At 36.7% G+C, this 20,000-nt stretch overlaps 3 protein-coding genes and 1 long non-coding RNA gene across 9 annotated transcripts in view; 1 reads left to right on the top strand and 3 right to left on the bottom strand.

The window, feature by feature from the left end:
* Window positions 1-20,000, bottom strand: part of LOC147839443 (uncharacterized) — an 837,962-nt gene that overhangs the window by 379,321 nt on the left and 438,641 nt on the right. The window lies entirely within an intron of this gene.
* The window catches only part of ttll2 (tubulin tyrosine ligase-like family, member 2), a 56,774-nt gene that overhangs the window by 18,481 nt on the left and 18,293 nt on the right, over window positions 1-20,000 (top strand). Inside the window, exons 1-5 of one of the 4 annotated variants that reach the window (XR_015945593.1) lie at window positions 5,024-6,387; window positions 7,631-7,750; window positions 9,986-10,151; window positions 10,380-10,755; window positions 16,340-16,416. The exons of 1 other annotated variant lie outside the window; for it this stretch is intronic. The gene's annotated coding sequence lies outside the window, so the exon portion shown is untranslated. Of the gene's footprint in view, window positions 1-227; window positions 305-3,783; window positions 6,388-7,630; window positions 7,751-9,985; window positions 10,152-10,379; window positions 10,756-16,339; window positions 16,417-20,000 lie in introns of those variants that run through there. 2 more of the 4 variants (XM_088651571.1, XR_015945594.1) reach the window with 2 other exon arrangements.
* On the bottom strand, window positions 1,199-6,653 carry pimr213 (Pim proto-oncogene, serine/threonine kinase, related 213). Of its 3 annotated transcripts, XR_015517711.1 has the most exons (8): window positions 6,263-6,653; window positions 4,319-5,090; window positions 3,756-4,272; window positions 3,324-3,466; window positions 2,658-3,036; window positions 2,157-2,333; window positions 1,953-2,041; window positions 1,210-1,413 (listed from the first exon to the last, which is right to left on the bottom strand). XR_015517711.1 is itself a non-coding variant. In NM_001441726.1 (7 exon segments), coding segments are annotated over 7 exon segments (2,280 nt in total). In that variant the 5' UTR covers window positions 6,399-6,606; the 3' UTR covers window positions 1,199-1,392.
* pimr115 (Pim proto-oncogene, serine/threonine kinase, related 115) overlaps window positions 17,928-20,000 on the bottom strand; it is a 7,071-nt gene continuing 4,998 nt past the window's right edge. Inside the window, exons 4-7 of the mRNA XM_087298737.2 lie at window positions 19,378-19,756; window positions 18,877-19,053; window positions 18,673-18,761; window positions 17,928-18,133 (exon numbers count right to left, since the gene is read on the bottom strand). Coding sequence (XP_087154863.1) covers window positions 18,113-18,133; window positions 18,673-18,761; window positions 18,877-19,053; window positions 19,378-19,756 — 666 coding nt within the window. The 3' untranslated portion in view covers window positions 17,928-18,112. The remainder of the gene's footprint in view (window positions 18,134-18,672; window positions 18,762-18,876; window positions 19,054-19,377; window positions 19,757-20,000) is intronic.

The following is a 20,000-nucleotide window of genomic DNA, read 5'->3' as shown; positions in this document are numbered from 1 at the left end:
TAAATCCAGCTAATCTGTGTTAAATCTACAAACGTTGTCATTTCTTGTTCCTGAATGATCTCATTTGAAACACACAATAATCAGCAGTAATCCACATTTAAAAAATAGAAGAAGCACTTATTTTTGACAAATGTGACTTTATTTCAAACTTTAGTACAAAATTCATGATTGTCATCAGTTGTGAGGCTTGTCGCCCCAGACTAATGTCAGTTTTTGTCCGTGTTCAGCTCAGCACCACCTTCAAGATGGGCAGTTTCCAGTGGCACCACGTGGAGGAACGGACATCGCCACCTATATATACAGGGTTTGGATTATCACTCACCATGAACTACAACTACACACAAAATCACTAGTCAATAAATGATGTCCTCCAACCATAAATCATATACCACATTAGCAAAACATTAGACTAGAGAAGGTGGTATATGAGGACAATATTAAAGCAAATACTAAAGGTAGTAACTTTATTCATCTTCAGAACACAAATGAAGATATCTGAATGAAAATAATGAAGATATTTTAGTTAAATCTGAGAGCTCCTTAATCTCTCATAGACAGCAAGATTCCTGACTATGAGGATACTTTTATGTGCACATAAAACAAAAATAACTTTATTCAACAGTTTCTTCCCTCAGTGTCAGTATAGGGCGCGCGTTCACGTGTTGCGCCTCTGACATATAACCTTGGATGCGCCTGTGAAGTTTTTAAGAGAGGAAGTCAGAGAGGAAGTCGCGCAGGCATCCGTGGGGTATATGTCACTGCACAGTGCTTGTGAACGCGTCCCCTATAATCACACTGAGGAGAAGAAACTGTGAATAAAAATGTTTGTTTATTATTTTTTACTTTTTATAGTTTTATTTATTAATGATGTTTTTTTATTTATTTATACATATTTTTTTACTTTTTTTATTGTTTTATTTATTAATGATGTTTTTTATTTTTCTATTTTAAACTTTTTTATTGTTTTATTTTATTAATTGTTTTTCCAGTTTTTTTTCCAAATTGGCTGGTGAGTGATAATGTTCATTGGAAACCCTGTATATATATCAGTTGATCCCAGTAGTCTTTGGTCAGGAGTCTCTCTCCTCTGGCTCAAATTACATTTCTTAGAGAGAGACACCCAAAATATATGGACCTGGACTGGGAACGACTGAGATATATATATATATATATATATATATATATTTTTTTTTTTTTTGTATTTTTTTTAGCATTTTTTTAAACACATATACAAATATATGTGTATATATATTTAGCAATATATGAAAGTCTAAACTGTTAAGTGCTTTTTAATTTTTTTTAAATTTTTTTTTACACAAAATTTCTTTCAGCTATAGGACCATGGTGTGGCTGGAATGACTAGATCTACCCATTAAATTAGGGTATTTCTACTCATTCTTCCTTGTTCTCCTCCTGAAACAAAAACAGTGATCAGGTTACAGCTTTAATGCATTAAACAAACAACATATCATTAAAAGAAAAGCAATAAATGTCAATTAAAAAAAAGAAGTTTAAGAACACAGGATTGTCGTCTGACACTAACTGGGTTTCCATCAGCCTGTGTTGATGCACCTTTTTAAGAATCACATGAGAAACAAATTTAAATGAGAATCCCTTAATTCACAAAATGTTTTATGCTCACTTGAGGTCATTTTGGATTTGTGTGAAAAAGGGTTCATGATGGAAAAGCATTTGTCAAATGAACTTTGATGTAGCGAACATTTCTCAATTATACTTCCCTTGTTTACTGTTGGTTACGAGGTTACCAATACTACAGTTCAGCTGCTCGACCAACTTGATGGAAATTATTTGGTCATAATTCTTATTTAAAATTACAAAATATATAAATATATATTTAGTGAACTTCACATTGTGCTTCACATCAGGATGGAAACTCAGCTCATGACAGATTCATTTGACTATTGTCAAAATCTTCAAAATGTATTAATCACCTTAAACCAGGCATGGGCACGGAGAGCATGCAGTTTACTTCGAATGTTGATGTTCAACTGCAGGCAAGCGCAGATGAAATCCCTGCATTCTGAAAAGAAAGAAATACAGTACATGTAAATATTGGCTTGAAGTTTAAACATGCTTTTTTCATTGACATTCAAATTGTTATACACAACCATCTGTAACTGAAGAGAAGATCTCACCTTTTGACCCTCTGGCAAACTCTATGTCTCTGTTATGCAACTTGAAGAGGTCAACTACTACTGGATATTTTTTAAACAATAGCAAAAACTGAAGAATCCCGAGTGACCACACTGTCGCTGGCTCCCCATGGTATCTGCCAGTGTTTAAAAACTCGGGAGGGGCGAAAAGTCTTGTGCCTGAAAGAAAGAGATTTTGTTTTTATTAGCACAACATCTAAATTTCCAACAGTGTAGATCAGGGGTGATTAAACCCAGGATCTGTGTCCTGCAGTGTTTAGCTCCAGCCCCACTAAGATGAAACTGAACAAGCTAATCAAGCTCTTACTAAGTATACTAAAGATTTTCTGTCAGGTGTGTTGAGGCAAGTTGGAGCTAAACTTAAGCCTCTAGGACTGAGCTTTGTCACCCCTGGTATAGATAAATAACAGCGGATGTTTCAAGAATCTCATTGAGCCTTGACCCATCACAAGAGCTCCTTAGAGCTTTGAGGGATTTACATACCTGAATAGTGATGGTAACAGTCTTTAGTAAGGAGGACACTGCACCCAAAGTCAATCAGTTTGACTTCAAAGGTCTCCGGATTTATCAGCAAGTTCTCCAGCTTGATATCGCTGTGAAACACTCCGCGTTGGCAGCACGTGTGAGCTGCAATTGTTACGTTGAACATGATTTTCCGTACCAAGTCCTCAGGGGTGTCTTCTTTGTTGTCGATTAAAAATTCACGTAAGTTCATACTGGGTATGAGCCGCTCCACGACTATGATGTAACGTTCAGCCTCCACCTTCCAGTCCAGAAGCTCAGCAATTTGTTTAACCCTGGGGCCTTTAGTGGCGAGATAGTGCAGAGCGATCTCTGATGGAAGGGGTTTTTCAAACCCACCCTAAAAGAAAAACAGTTGTTCAGATCATTTGATGGAAAAGTTAATTCCTGTAAAAACTGTTAGAGACATCTATCAGAAAAAACAGTGGGCAGATTATAGAGAGCAAAACAAAGACAGACACATTATCAAAGGAGAATAACTGACACTTAGCATGTTTCTAAAATATCTGCAAACATATTATGGTATTTTTGTGCTTTAAAAGAGTCAAAAACTTACATACAGCACCTTTAAAATGACATGTTTAAAATAGAAACAGTTAATGAGAGCAAAGAGCACAGATAACTTACAACTTTGATGAGTCGCAAAGCCTTGGAATCGACTATTTTTACTGCCACTTGAAGGCCATCTTCTAAACGGGTCCCGGCAAAAACTGTTCCAAAGCCTCCTTTGCCCAGCTCAGCACCAATTTTATAGTGCTGTGAGTTGATCTCTGTGAAAAGAGAAATCAGAGAAGTTAATAACATGTGTGAAATAGTGACAGTGCTACCTTCATCTAAAACTACTCACCTTTCTGTTTCCGCTTTCTTTTTAATTCTGTCTCCACTACTCTCTCTCTCTCTCTCTTTCTCTCTCTCTTTCTCTCTCTCTCTCTTTCTCTCTCTCTCTATATATATAATATATATATACACACATACACACACACACACACATACATATACATACATATTAAAATATGCATTTGTGTTGGGTTTTTCAGGGTGTCATGGTTGTAAACTTACCAATGATGTGTGTGTCTTCATCCTTCAGCTTTTCTGGCTGAGGTGGAACAGCGCCCTCTGTCTGACAGGTTGCACCTTGAGCAACATCCTCTTTACAGCCGGGCTTAGCAGAGACCACATTTGGGGGGTTGTAATGACTACAGCCAGGCTCGGCAGAGACCACATTTGGAGGGGGGTCATCACCACAGCTGGACTCAGTAGAGACCACATTTGGAGGGGGGTCATCACCACAGCCGGACTCGGCAGACTCGAAATTAGTAGAGGTGTCATCACCACAGCCGGACTCGGCAGACTCAAAATTGGTAGAGGTGTCATTACCACAGCCGGACTCAGCAGACTCGAAATTGGTAGAGGTGTCATCACCACAGCCGGACTCGGCAGACTCGAAATTGGTAGAGGTGTCATCACCACAGCCGGACTCGGCAGACTCGAAATTGGTAGAGGTGTCATCACCACAGCCGGACTCGGCAGACTCGAAATTGGTAGAGGTGTCATCACCACAGCCGGACTCGGCAGACTCGTAATTGGTAGAGGTGTCATCACCACAGCCGGACTCGGCAGACTCGAAATTGGTAGAGGTGTCATCACCACAGCCGGACTCAGCTGAAAAGAAGCTGCTGTAGGAGCTGACTGTGAGCTCACTACTACAGTTGGACCCGGCTGAATAAATCTCTTGGGGGTAGTCATCACTACTGCTGGACTCAGCGTAGAAAAGGTATCGAGGAACATCATCACTGCTGGAGGAGCTGGCTATGTCCTTACTGTGACCATCGACAGGTTCTACCAGTGATTGTTCTTCACCGTGAACACTGTCAGGCTCTACCAGTGATGAATCGTCACCGTGAACACTGTCAGGCTCTACCAGTGATGGTTCTTCACCGTGAACACTGTCAGGCTCTACCAGTGATGAATCTTCACCGTGAACACTGTCAGGCTCTACCAGTGATGGTTCTTCACCGTGAACACTGTCAGGCTCTACCAGTGATGGTTCTTCACTGTGAACACTGACAGGCTCTACCAGTGATGGTTCTTCACCGTGAACACTGTCAGGCTCTACCAGTGATTGTTCTTCACCGTGAACACTGTCAGGCTCTACCAGTGATTGTTCTTCACTGTGAACGCTGACAGGCTCTACCAGTGATGGTTCTTCACCGTGAACACTGACAGGCTCTACCAGTGATGGTTCTTCACCGTGAACACTGTCAGGCTCTACCAGTGATGGTTCTTCACTCTGACCATCAACAGGTTCCTCCAGTGATGGTTCCTCAGTCTGAACATTGATCTGTTCCTCCAGATGCAAAGATGATTCTTCACACCAGTCACCGATTTCTCGACCTGAAGAAAAGGAATAATATGAAACAAAAGATTTTAGATTTACCTAAATAATATTTATCCAGTGTTTATTATTGATAATAACAAATGCTGTCAATTATGAACTGACTTTTAAGGTCATTTCTTTCTACTTTTACTTTTAGTTGTTGGTATCCTTGCACATGCAAGGATATTTTTTGCTGTGATCAGAATAGTGATTTTAATTGAGTTGCTGAATGTATATATAATCAGGTCATCCAAATATTTATTGTTAAGTTCATGGTTAGATACTGGATATTAGACATCTAGATAATGAGATCGTCCTTTCAGCTTCTATTTTGTATCATATAACAATAAATAAAATAACCCTAAGCTTGGCAAAAACAAAAATATGAAGAAAGTTTTCATGTTTTCCACTACAAATAGCATTAAAGCATGTGAAATAGGCATGTTGTCTGTTTGAGGATGTTTTTGTGGTATTTTTATCTACTTTAAGCAAGTCAGGAACCTTGCTGTATATGCAGGATGAGAGAGCTTTCAGAAACATCTTTATTTGTGTTCAGAAGATGGAAGAAGGTCTCAGGGGTTTGGAGTGACGTGAGGGTGAGTAATTAATTACAGAATTTGCATTTTTGGGTGAACGAACCCTTTTATCTTGAAGCAGAGAAAAGGACTATCTTGTTCATAAACAATGGTGTCAGGACTTTTCACCTTGATGACACTGACACATTCATTGACACGAATTCTTGCTTTTGAAGAATGAGCTATTCATTTTGAGCAAGAGACACGCTTTTGCAGGTAATCAACTAGGTTTTTGCAGTTTGCATTGAGAAAAACTAAATCAAGCAGCGTTTTCTTGACAAGTAAAAATATTCTCTTGTGTTCAGAAATATTTCAAATTGAACTGAGTTTTCCTTAAAACAAGCTAAATAATCTGCTGGGGGTGGGGGATTGATATCTGAACTAGACGAAAAACTAAAGCTATTATTTTATATTATTGTTGGCACCATATTAGACACGTTTGTGTGACGAATGTTTGACACCACATGTGTTTAGTTTTCATTAGGCCTATATTATTACCAAAAACCTTATTCACTTTTGTAAATATTTACAGTAAAGTCAAATAAGTGTAGAGCCCTACACAGACTCCAGTATACAAAATGAGCAACATGTAATTATAACACAACATTATTTACCATCACTGTTGGCCACAGGGGGTTCTGTGACCAGTCCTTCTTGACGGTCGAAGCTTTCATCTTGACCTGAGACGGTGGAACTGATGTTTCTTTCTCTCAGGAAGAGAGCAACTACTCCGAGTACGGTAAATAACATGAGGGGTTAATTTCCGTACACTTAAATATGAGAAATGTTAAATAAACCTACAATAAATACTGAAATTTACTGTACGTAAAGCTCGTTTGTCAGAGTAAGCCTTAATAAATCGTACGCTATCACTTGACGATACAAGAAAAGCAAATTATTCAAAGCAAACTTTGTACAACTCAACTAAACACTTGTCAAGTAAGAGTAATGGCGAAATGAGGAATGTAAGAGGTGTCTCTCGTAAGAATTCGAATGTGTTCCAGCGTTTCCCAGCCAACTGATACGTGATTGGTCAGTTTTGCGCTGTGTATCTTTAATTTTCTCCGAGTTGAAAAATACACTAGTTTTAGCGGTTGTTTTTGTCCTTCACGGGTGTTTTTGGAGTAAAATAAACGGATTTTTTTCATGAAATCTTTGACTCGTAAATATTTCCTGTTTGATGAATCAATACTGGTTTGGTGAACTTGAGATTCGTTTTTTTTTTTTATCAGGGTCGTTTTAAACACATTTACAAGCTTTGTCTTAGCGTTTATTTCGTAACTTTACTTCAAATGTAAGATATGGCCGCTGTGATGTACTAAGTGTATACTTATTGAACATGACATATCAGTGTATATCAATTTAAATGACTAGATCTGCCTTATCAAACTCCATATACTCTGCAAATACAAAAGTATGGTAACTTAAATTTAATGCTGAAATTAATAAAATGGCGCCATGTCATACTGATATTGCTTTAAAAGTCCATCCATTCACCTTTACCACCAGCAAAAACCTTTTAACATGTAATAATAATAGTCTTATTAATATTAATAGTCTTAGTAATATTCTGTTCTCCCTGCAGATTTTCTCCAAGCAGTCTCCTGTCACAACACACACATTTAGCCAACCTAAAGGCACTTTTTAGAGCCAACATCTATCTATCTATCTATCTATCTATCTATCTATCTATCTATCTATCTATCTATCTATCTATCTATCTATCTATCTATCTATCTATCTATCTATCTATCTATCTATCTATCTATTTTCAAAACTCGTGTCCATATATGTTACTGTCTCTGTTATGTGTCTCTAAATCATAATATCTGTTGTCTTTATTTTGTTAACTTTACTCTCTCTCTCTCTCTCTCTCTCTCTCTCTCTCTCTCTCTCTCTCTCTCTCTCTCTCTCTCTCTCTCTCTCTCTCTCTCTCTCTATCTGACTACTTGTCTGTCAAAAATCAATTCACATTGTAAAAGGAAGCAGCCTGTGAAGCAGAGGCTGAAGAAAAAAGCTTCAGCAGTTGGAAGCAGGAGGAATGGGTGGTCGGTTGAAAGAAGAGCCACAACAATGCATCCAAAGATGAAGCAGTTGTTATAGTATGTACTTTTTAAAACTGTTTTTTTTTTTTTTTTTTCAGTAAAAAAAATGTCAAACATTGAATGTGCAGTGCATCCGGAAAGTCTTAGCGCCTCACTTTTTCTACATTTTTTGTTACAGCCTCATTCTTAAATGGATTAAATTCATTTATTTCCTCAAAATTCTAAACATAATACCCCATAATGACAATGTGAAAAAGATTTTTTTGTAATTGTTGTTTATTTATTTATTTTTTAATTTTAAATCCTGAAAAATCACACGTGCATAAGTATTCACAGCCTTTGCTCAAAACTTTGTTGATGCACCTTCGGCAGCAATTACAGCCTCAAGTCTTTTTTAAGATAATGCCCCAAGCTTGGCACACCTGTCTTTAGGAATTTTTGCCCCATCCTCTTTGCAGTATCTCTCAAGCTCTATCAGAAATGCCAACTCGTCCAGCTGGGACTCGAACCAGTGACCTTCTTGCTGTAAGGTGATAGTGCTATCCACTGAGCCACCGTGCCACCCTTCTACGTTAATAATGTGTAAAATTGTAAAACATCTTTACAATGTGGAGCGTTCACCCTTTTGGCTGTATAATCAGTAGCTTCTGCCTTTACTTTGAGTTAATCTGTAGATTGTCACTGTCCAGTTGTACAGTAGTCACACAGTTTTGCCAATATTTGAGCTAATCCTGAGCTAATGTTTAGAGGCCCTCATGGTTTCATCCTTTTGTTTAGTTTTTTCAATGTAGAAGAGTTGTTTGTGTTGTATCAGCCTTTCTTATTTCCTAATTTCACCACAAAGTTAAACATCTTGTATGATATTGCAGTTTTTCTCAGTCACTTTAGTAGGTTTCTCAGATCAAAATTGAAATGAGCAAAACAGGAAGTTCATTTCTCAAAACAATACGTACAAATAGCAAAACACCATGGATTATCTGCATAAGCCAGTCTCTTGAATCCTTAGTTCATCTCTCAAAACTAAATTTCTGTGTCAATGAATGTGTCAGTGCCATCATAAAGACAAGTCCTTGTGTCATTGTGTACGGATAAGACAGTCAGATCATTTAGTCTTGTTGTCCATAAAACATTGTACTCTGGAGGGGTCTCCTGGTGTAAACGATTGCAATATTTTTGTTTGCAGTTTGTACTGTAATTTGTTGACAGATCATGTCATTGTGATACAGAAAGACAAATGCAGCACCGCATAGCACAAAAAAACAAAAACAAAAGTAGAAATGTGAACATACAGTAGGACAATCTCAGATGCCATTTCATCAGAAAAAGTCAAGATTAACCTGGGAAAATGTACAAACTGTAGACCAGGGGTCACCAACCTTTATGAAACTGAGAGCTACTTCTTGTGTACCGATAATGTGGAGGGCTACCAGTTTGATAAACACCTCTCAAATCACAAATTTGCTCAATTTACTTTTAGTTATACTTTATGTTTTTGGTAATAATTAATGATATTCATCCATGTGAAGACACTGATCATGTTAATGATTCTCACAAAATTTATCAGCAATGATTTAACAGGGTAGGAAATACCCTGTATTTACTGTATCAATGTGCAACACTTTATTTTTATATATCTCTGCAAATATTTACATTTTTAAATGATTATTTCTATATTAGATGAAGCTTACTGGTAAGTGGCGCTATGGTGAGCTATTTTTAGAACAGGCCTGCGGGCAACACATGTGATCCTCGCGGGCACCATGTTGGTGACCCCTGCTGTAGACAGATTTAGAAAGAAAAGTCTAATGGAAATGTATAGATAAATGCATTATGACAACATATGACAACTTGGATGTAAAGACTTATGCAATGAAAAAACGATTAAATGTTGTGGGGGTGGATTAATTCAACAGAAACCAAAATAATAAATTAATAAAAATAATAAATTTAGATCAACATGACATAAGCAGCTGATAATGTAGTAAACATCAGAGAATTGCACATAATCATTTGCATGGTCGTGCAAAAGCATTTGCGACTTGTTCAAAGGAGTCAGAAGCTGCTTTTCTGATGTGCACAAGTGACACGATGATGTGGAGATTGAACAGGTAGTTTCGAGAATTTAATTCTGATCTGAGACATGGACCAACGCCACTGAGAAAAACTGTAATTGGTATGCGGTCATCAGAGATGCTTGACTGAATGTTGTCAATAATTAATAATATACACATATTTTTTCTTTTTTGCTTTTCTGTTGCTTTAAACATTAAATACCCAATCTTGTCATTGCAGGTTAAGAAACTCCTCGCCGTTGAGTACTAGCCTGTTCTGCTTCTCAGCAAGGAGACTAAGAACAAAGAACACAAATGTGAAATATTGACCCCTCGGTGCACACTTTCCACTTATGCCCAAGACTACCTTCAGAAGATTGGCTCATTTTCTCAACACTTTTGTGAAGGTGAGATGCATGCGCGATATTTTTAAAGTCACTGTAAAAGACACTGGGTTCCACACAACTCCAAGTTTACTTAATTGTTTTTTTTTTCTTTTTACAAATTTAAGCAAATTAAACATTAAAAAGTAAGTAATAAACTAATTTGCAACAAGTAGTTTAAACAAGCACATTTTTTGAGTGTATAGTTAACATCTTGTCTTGATGTTTGTCTTGATGTTTACCTTTATGAAGGAGCAGGTGGAGGAGGCGACTATGATGGAGAGCCAAGTGCAGCAGGTGACCATTTGAGGAGCAGGTGGAGGAGGTGACCTTGGGCACGACCATTTCTCCTATGACCAAACGTCTTGTGCAGAGCTGCAGTTTAGGCGCCTGAGGCTGGAGAACGCTAGACGTCCATCGTGGAGAAGCTGCAGGTGGGAGTGGTCACCAGCTGGTGTACAGGCTGGCCCTTCAGGATCAATGCGAGGACTCGTCGGTCACTGGAGTCTTACAGGAATCAGTCTCATGCTCTCCACTCCTCCATGACCACCACAGCAGCTGCTCAGGATACGGCCTGGCTCAGGATTTTAGAAACCTTGGGATTAATAAAAAAAAAGACTAACATACAGTAAGTGCAGATGCCGTTCAAATTATAATGTCTTTTAGGAAGTGTTCCTGGCTCCAGTTGCCCTAAATAATGCAGCATAACAATCCTTTAGAGGAGAGGTTCTCAAAGTGGGGGTCGGGACCCCCCGAGGGGTCGCGGGACAATGAAGGGGGGTTGCCTGGTGATTTTCAAAAATCAATTAATTTGTATTAAACCTTAAGACTTACTGTATTTTATCAATAACCTACTGAAGAGGAAAAAAATAGTCGTTTATAGTTAATATAAACTATATATTTACTATAGTAGCTTATAGTTACTAGTTCTATTGGATTGCGACTTCTCGGGTAATTACATTATACTAAAGACACCAAGTACCAAGTACCAAGCCCTCTATAAAACAAGTGAGAATTTGGCCAGAGGGAGCTATGTCTGAATTACAGGACTGCTTTGATCGCACAGACTGGACTGTGTTCAGAGAGGCCTCCACAAATGGCCAAGGCACAGATATGAATGAATATGCTGATGCTGTATCCAGTTATATTTTTAAGTGTATGGAGGATGGCTGTGTCACTAAGAACATTAAAGTCAGAGCGAATGAGAAACACTGGATGACTGCAGAGGTGCAGGCTTTGCTAAAAACAAGAAACTCTGCTTTCAAGTGAGGGGATGCAGCTGTCCTTAGGTCTGCTCGGGCCAATCTGAATAGGGCAATCAGAGTGGCAAAATGAGCCCATGGAAATAAGATTAAAGAATACTTCCAGGACCACAAAGACACTATAGGGGCCCTATCATACAACCGGGGCAATGTGGCGAAAGGCGCGGCGCAATACTCTTTTGCTACTTTTAGCTCGGCGCAAGGGTCATTTTGAGGCGTTGCGCCACGCTGTTTAAATAGCAAATGCATTTGCGCTCAAATGTGCGCCCATAGGCGTTCTGGTCTAAAAAAGCAGGCGTGTTTTGGTGCGTTACTATTTTGAGAAACTGTAAATAGTCTGATCTTTAGACCAGAACAAAGTCGCTCTGTTGTCTGGCGCAAAGTGCACCTGGCTTACACACTACAAACAAGATGCAGAGCAATACGCAAATATCTTTACATATGAAAAATATATAATATCTTAAGGATATATATATATATATATAATAAGGATATATACAGGATATAAATAAAAATGACTAAAATATTACGAAACATATTAATTTCTAGCTTACTTGAAGTTTTAAAAACCACTGCCTTACTTTCTTCCTCTCGCGAGGCTTTTTCAGTTCATTCAATTTGCTTTTGTATAATGTTATTATTATTAGCAGTATTATTTATTATATCCATATTTATATTTGTTTTATTAAAAAACAAGCTTAGATTTGTCCACCTGTCAAATTTTAGACAATATGGGGCATGGCAGGTGTATTTGGATATAACTCAGTATTTTGAGCACACTTTGTTATTATTGTTCATTTATTCGTTTGCTGGAAATTAGAACTGAATTTAGAAATAGTTTTGAAACAAATCTTTGCGCGTAACAAACGAAATTAATTATTTATAGGCTAATTGATGTCTGTGCGTAAAGGTTTCCCTATCCACGAGAGCAAAAGCGAAAGTGAAATTACTTTACGTCAAAATGCGCTTATGGCGTGACGCAGCTGGCTCTTAAAGGGAATGGGAGATGAGGCTTTAATTGGTTTATTCTCAAAACACACCTATAACTCATTAAGAAAATAAACTCAACCCTTTTAGACCATGCGCCATGGCGCAAAGCGGATATTCCCGTCCTTAAATTAGCAAAAATGCATTCTGACACGCCCTGAAAGCGTTTGCGCCCTGCGTTTTGCGCTCTGCGCATGGATCGTCAAAATAGAGCCCTAGAAGTTTATGGCAGGGTATTCAGTCTGTCACAGACTATACAAGCATCTCATTGTCCTGTGAAAACAACTTTAACTTACTTAATGATCTTAACAACTACTTTGTAAGGTTTGATGCTGTTTTACACCAGCAGTGAAGGCCACATTGCAGCACGACGAGCAGGTGCTAAGCTTTGATATCACTAATGTCCGCAAGACCCTAATGAAAGTAAACGCTGGTAAGGCGGCTGGGCCTGACAAAATACCAGGCAGAGTACTCAAGGGGTGTGCAGAACAACTTGCGCCTGTACTGACGGACATAATTAATATCTTTCTGCATCAAGCTGTTGTGCCATCATGCTACAAAACATTTGCTATCATTCCAGTGCCAAAAAGACCTTCAGTCACTTCTTTAAATGACTATCGGCCGATAGCTTTAACTTCACTGATAATGAAATGCTTTGAGAAACTGGTAAAAAGTCATATCACCTCCATCCTGCCTACTTCACTTGACCCATTTCAGTTAGCCTGTCGGCCAAACAGGTCAACTGATGATGCTATATCCACTGCACTGCATCTGAGTCTTGAACACTTGGAGAGTAGAAACACATCGGTACAGGTGCTGTTTGTTAGTTTTAGCTCTGCTTTTAATACTATTATTCCTCAGCACCAATAAATTAATCAATCAATCATCAATAAATTAGCATCTCTAGGTCTTAATACACCTCTTCAGAACCGGATTCTTGACTTTCTGACAAATAGGCTACAGTTTGTGCGAGCGGAGGGTATTTCGTCATCTACCACTCTGCTCCATACAGGCTCCCCTCAGGGGTGCGTCTTGAGTCCACTTCTATACACTCTGATGACCCATGATTGTTGTGCAAAACTTAGCACTAATCACATTATTAAATATGCTGATGACACCACAATAGTGGGTCTCATCCAGGATAATGATGAGAGGAACTACAGGGAGGAGGTAAAGCTCTTCACAGAGTGGTGCAGGGATAACAATTTAATTCTTTGGCCATGTATCTTTGGCCATGTATATTATATATATAATATATTATGTATATTATCAGGAGTCTCTCTCCTGATAATATATGGACCTAGACTGGGAACGACACAGAAATATATATATATATGTGTGTTTTTTTCTTTTATTAACATTTTTTAAAAACTAAATATGAAAGCTAAGTTAATGTATACGAAAGTGAGTTATAAACTCACTTGATAATATGCAGAATTGATACACTCACCAAACAATTTCAGATATGCAAAAGCCCACTTGCAAATTAATTTAGATTCATTTAATAAGAAAAATGAAATACACAAATAGTTGGAAAGTGTAATGGTGAAAAAGTGTAATGGTTAATTGTAGCCTAGTTATACATATTCATATAGAGAGATGCATTTTGTTGTATTGTTTATATATAAAGTTGCATTTTGAAAATAACAAAATTATAAACAAACAATACAGTGTAACATGGAGTAATGATGTGCTTTGATAAGAATGCAGTGGTATTGACTACCAGACAGCTGCTGAACATTTAGACAAACAATTTACTACTTTCTAAAATTTAAAGGACCATTTAGCTACCTGACAAACAAAAACCCAGACAACATTAGATTTTTTTAACATTGATTTATTGACAACAATATCATTAGAGATTGCCAGTTTTCTTTAAATGAAGCTGAATCCTTGCATCAAAAAAAAAAAAGTTATGCATAAGTACTCTGCAAAAATTATTTTCTTACTTAAGAGTCTCAGACTTGTTTCTAGTCCAAATATCTAAAAATTCTCAGAAACAGTAAGGAATGGAAAAAGAAAAAAAAAATTCATGCCATTTTACATATTACCTGGACGTATGCGAAACATATCAAAATAGTTTTTTTATTTGATTTATGATTTAAGAATTATAACTTGAGGTATAACAAAAGTCATTATATTTGAAATGTTTTGTTATTTGCAGCTACAAATTGTGACCCTGACTTTCCCATATTTAGCATATATAATTATTTTCTTTGTAACAAATTGTTACAATAAATATTATGAAACAATAAGTGATAAACATTATGAATGCATGTACAGTGCAAACTTCATTGCCAATATATAAAATGTACTGTATAGCTAAATGAACACAAATAAGTAGACCATTTATAATTTTGAGTTTCTCTATGCATTTATAGATATATGATCGTTTAATTGTTTAAACTAGAACAGGATTGCATTATATCAAATGTAATTGAATGCAATGCAATTTTAAAATTTTAAATAAAATTCAATTTTCATATCTGTTTAGATTTATTTCAATATTTAAGAAAGGCAAATATGGAGGAATAATGTAGTGTAGATTTGGCTGACTACCCAGACCACGCAAGTGTATTGTCTAATCTATGAGAAAATATATATCTTTAAATTAGTTATTAAATATATAATAATTACTCCCTTGCTGAGACAAAAAAGTCAATGAAAATTAGCCTACATAACACACTTTCTTATGTAGGTTAATGTTCTTTTACTTTTTTGTTGATGTAGAACATGTAGCTAGCCTGCCTGCACATAGTTTGCTAAAATTTAGTCAAACTAACACATTGCTGTTATATTACACCAATGGTTGGGTGTGATAAAGCTCTGGAGGCTTATACTGTACTGTACTCTCTCTACTGGACGCATCAGGAACAACAGGGGTGTAAAACTGCCTGGGCCGTAGATCTGTCTGGATCCAAGTCTGCAGTCTCCCCCTTCTCTAATTATTTGACTGAATTTTTATTTTCCTTTTTTTACAGGAATAATCTAAATATTAACGTAGAAATATGAGTTACTCTCTAAAAATACATACAAATCTTTCCTTTAAAAAAATAACGTAATACCAAATTACAAGCAATAACTGAAAATTTAATGTTAGAATTTTTTATTACAGAACAGATGTGTAAAACAACAGGTATTTCCCTGTATAATGAAAAAACTGGAAAATTCTGTAAAAAAATACAGACAATTATCTGTAAAATGACGTTTATTTTTACAGTGCAGTTCTGAAGAGGCAATAACACCAAACTAATCTAATAAGGGGTTCAAATGAAGAGATTTAAAAGACAATGAAGAGCTTATAAAGACATTAAAAAGAATAAAAACTGCACACAACTTCTCAAACTGCAACCATAAAATGGTCAGAATACTCCTGCTTGCTTGTTTGTTTGACAGTTTTGCACACAATGCTTGCTATTGCAGCTAATACAAACTCAGAAATGCAACCGCTTCCCACAGATAACTGAGGTTATTCTCTTCGGCCCCTCAGAAACAAGAATGTCTTATATTGGGGGCTTGGGAAGTCTTACACCATATGTTAAATCTCAAGTAAAAAATGTAGGAGTTATCTTTGATTGGGAGTTTTGTCTAGAAAAATTGTATTGTTTTATGTTCAATCCACTTAACTTTGTAAAAAGTATTAAGTTAACTGGGTGGCACGGTGGCTCAGTTCTCAGAATCAAAAAACTCCATCACATGTATGCTTGTACATCAAACACATTCAGCTCAGTAATGTTAAATCCAGCTAATCTGTGTTAAATCTACAAACGTTGTCATTTCTTGTTCCTGAATGATCTCAGTTGAAACACACAATAATCAGCAGTAATCCACATTTAAAAAATAGAAGAAGCACTTATTTTTGACAAATGTGACTTTATTTCAAACTTTAGTACAAAATTCATGATTGTCATCAGTTGTGAGGCTTGTCGCCCCAGACTAATGTCAGTTTTTGTCCGTGTTCAGCTCAGCACCACCTTCAAGATGGGCAGTTTCCAGTGGCACCACGTGGAGGAACGGACTTCGCCACCTATATATACAGGGTTTGGATTATCACTCACCATGAACTACAACTACACACAAAATCACTAGTCAATAAATGATGTCCTCCAACCATAAATCATATACCACATTAGCAAAACATTAGACTAGAGAAGGTGGTATATGAGGACAATATTAAAGCAAATACTAAAGGTAGTAACTTTATTCATCTTCAGAACACAAATGAAGATATCTGAATGAAAATAATGAAGATATTTTAGTTAAATCTGAGAGCTCCTTAATCTCTCATAGACAGCAAGATTCCTGACTATGAGGATACTTTTATGTGCACATAAAACAAAAATAACTTTATTCAACAGTTTCTTCCCTCAGTGTCAGTATAGGGCGCGCGTTCACGTGTTGCGCCTCTGACATATAACCTTGGATGTGCCTGTGAAGTTTTTAAGAGAGGAAGTCAGAGAGGAAGTCGCACAGGCATCCGTGGGGTATATGTCACTGCACAGTGCTTGTGAACGCGTGCCCTATAATCACACTGAGGAGAAGAAACTGTGAATAAAAATGTTTGTTTTATGTGAAGGCGTATGATCTGTTTTGAGGATGTTTTTTTACTGTTTTTGTGGACTTTGAGTCTGGATGAGGGAGCTCTAACATAAAAATAAAAATAGTTAAAATAGTGAACACGAGGATGAGTAATAAATAACAAAACTTACTTTTTTTCAATATTTTATTTATTAATATTTTTTGCTTGTTTTTAGAAGAATTTCTGATTAGTCAATAACATGGCCAGATTTATATTTCAGTATAGGCATTTTTTATAGTTTTATTTATTAATGATGTTTTATATTTTATCAGGAGTCTCTCTACTCTGGCTCAAATTACATTTCTTAGAGAGAGACACTCAAAGTATATGGACCTGGACTGGGAACGACACATAAAACAAAAATAACTTTATTCAACAGTTTCTTCCCTCAGTGTCAGTATAGGGCACGCGTTCACGTGTTGCGCCTCTGACATATAACCTTGGATGTGCCTGTGAAGTTTTTAAGAGAGGAAGTCAGAGAGGAAGTCGCACAGGCATCCGTGGGGTATATGTCACTGCACAGTGCTTGTGAACGCGTGCCCTATAATCACACTGAGGAGTAGAAACTGTGAATAAAAATGTTTGTTTATTATTTTTTACTTTTTAGTTTTATTTATTAATGATGTTTTTTTATTTATTTATACATATTTTTTTACTTTTTTTATTGTTTTATTTATTAATGATGTTTTTTATTTTTCTATTTTAAACTTTTTTATTGTTTTATTTTATTAATTGTTTTTCCAGTTTTTTTTCCAAATTGGCTGGTGAGTGATAATGTTCATTGGAAACCCTGTATATATATCAGTTGATCCCAGTAGTCTTTGGTCAGGAGTCTCTCTCCTCTGGCTCAAATTACATTTCTTAGAGAGAGACACCCAAAATATATGGACCTGGACTGGGAACGACTGATATATATATATATATATATATATATATATATATATATATATATTTTTTTTTAGTATTTTTTTTAGCATTTTTTTAAACACATATACAAATATATGTGTATATATATATTTAGCAATATATGAAAGTCTAAACTGTTAAGTGCTTTTTAATTTTTTGTTTATTTTTTTTTACACAAAATTTTTTTCAGCTATAGGACCATGGTGTGGCTGGAATGACTAGATCTACCCATTAAATTAGGATATTTCTACTCATTCTTCCTTGTTCTCCTCCTGAAACAAAAACAGTGATCAGGTTACAGCTTTAATGCATTAAACAAACAACATATCATTAAAAGAAAAGCAATAAATGTCAATTAAAAAAAAGAAGTTTAAGAACACAGGATTGTCGTCTGACACTAACTGGGTTTCCATCAGCCTGTGTGGATGCACCTTTTTAAGAATCACATGAGAAACAAGTTTAAATGAGAATCCCTTAATTCACAAAATGTTTTATGCTCACTTGAGGTCATTTTGGATTTGTGTGAAAAAGGGTTCATGATGGAAAAGCATTTGTCAAATGAACTTTGATGTAGCGAACATTTCTCAATTATACTTCCCTTGTTTACTGTTGGTTACGAGGTTACCAATACTACAGTTCAGCTGCTCGACCAACTTGATGGAAATTATTTGGTCATAATTCTTATTTAAAATTACAAAATATATAAATATATATTTAGTGAACTTCACATTGTGCTTCACATCAGGATGGAAACTCAGCTCATGACAGATTCATTTGACTATTGTCAAAATCTTCAAAATGTATTAATCACCTTAAACCAGGCATGGGCACGGAGAGCATGCAGTTTACTTCGAATGTTGATGTTCAACTGCAGGCAAGCGCAGATGAAATCCCTGCATTCTGAAAAGAAAGAAATACAGTACATGTAAATATTGGCTTGAAGTTTAAACATGCTTTTTTCATTGACATTCAAATTGTTATACACAACCATCTGTAACTGAAGAGAAGATCTCACCTTTTGACCCTCTGGCAAACTCTATGTCTCTGTTATGCAACTTGAAGAGGTCAACTACTACTGGATATTTTTTAAACAATAGCAAAAACTGAAGAATCCCGAGTGACCACACTGTCGCTGGCTCCCCATGGTATCTGCCAGTGTTTAAAAACTCGGGAGGGGCGAAAAGTCTTGTGCCTGAAAGAAAGAGATTTTGTTTTTATTAGCACAACATCTAAATTTCCAACAGTGTAGATCAGGGGTGATTAAACCCAGGATCTGTGTCCTGCAGTGTTTAGCTCCAGCCCCACTAAGATGAAACTGAACAAGCTAATCAAGCTCTTACTAAGTATACTAAACATTTTCTGTCAGGTGTGTTGAGGCAAGTTGGAGCTAAACTTAAGCCTCTAGGACTGAGCTTTGTCACCCCTGGTATAGATAAATAACAGCGGATGTTTCAAGAATCTCATTGAGCCTTGACCCATCACAAGAGCTCCTTAGAGCTTTGAGGGATTTACATACCTGAATAGTGATGGTAACAGTCTTTAGTAAGGAGGACACTGCACCCAAAGTCAATCAGTTTGACTTCAAAGGTCTCCGGATTTATCAGCAAGTTCTCCAGCTTGATATCGCTGTGAAACACTCCGCGTTGGCAGCACGTGTGAGCTGCAATTGTTACGTTGAACATGATTTTCCGTACCAAGTCCTCAGGGGTGTCTTCTTTGTTGTCGATTAAAAATTCACGTAAGTTCATACTGGGTATGAGCCGCTCCACGACTATGATGTAACGTTCAGCCTCCACCTTCCAGTCCAGAAGCTCAGCAATTTGTTTAACCCTGGGGCCTTTAGTGGCGAGATAGTGCAGAGCGATCTCTGATGGAAGAGGTTTTTCAAACCCACCCTAAAAGAAAAACAGTTGTTCAGATCATTTGATGGAAAAGTTAATTCCTGTAAAAACTGTTAGAGACGTCTATCAGAAAAACCAGTGGGCAGATTATAGACAGAGGAGAATAACTGACACTTAGCATGTTTCTAAAATATCTGCAAACATATTCTGGTATTTTTGTGCTTCAAAAGAGTCAAAAACTTACATACAGCACCTTTAATATGACATGTTTAAAATAGAAACAGTTAATCAGAGCAAA

This window comes from Danio rerio, chromosome 20 (assembly GCF_052040795.2).
Source record: "Danio rerio strain M-AB ecotype USA chromosome 20, GRCz13ab, whole genome shotgun sequence".
Classification (NCBI taxonomy): Eukaryota; Metazoa; Chordata; class Actinopteri; order Cypriniformes; family Danionidae; genus Danio; species Danio rerio.
The sequence above is the reverse complement of the archived record's forward strand: the minus strand, read 5'-3'. Positions and strand labels throughout refer to the sequence as shown.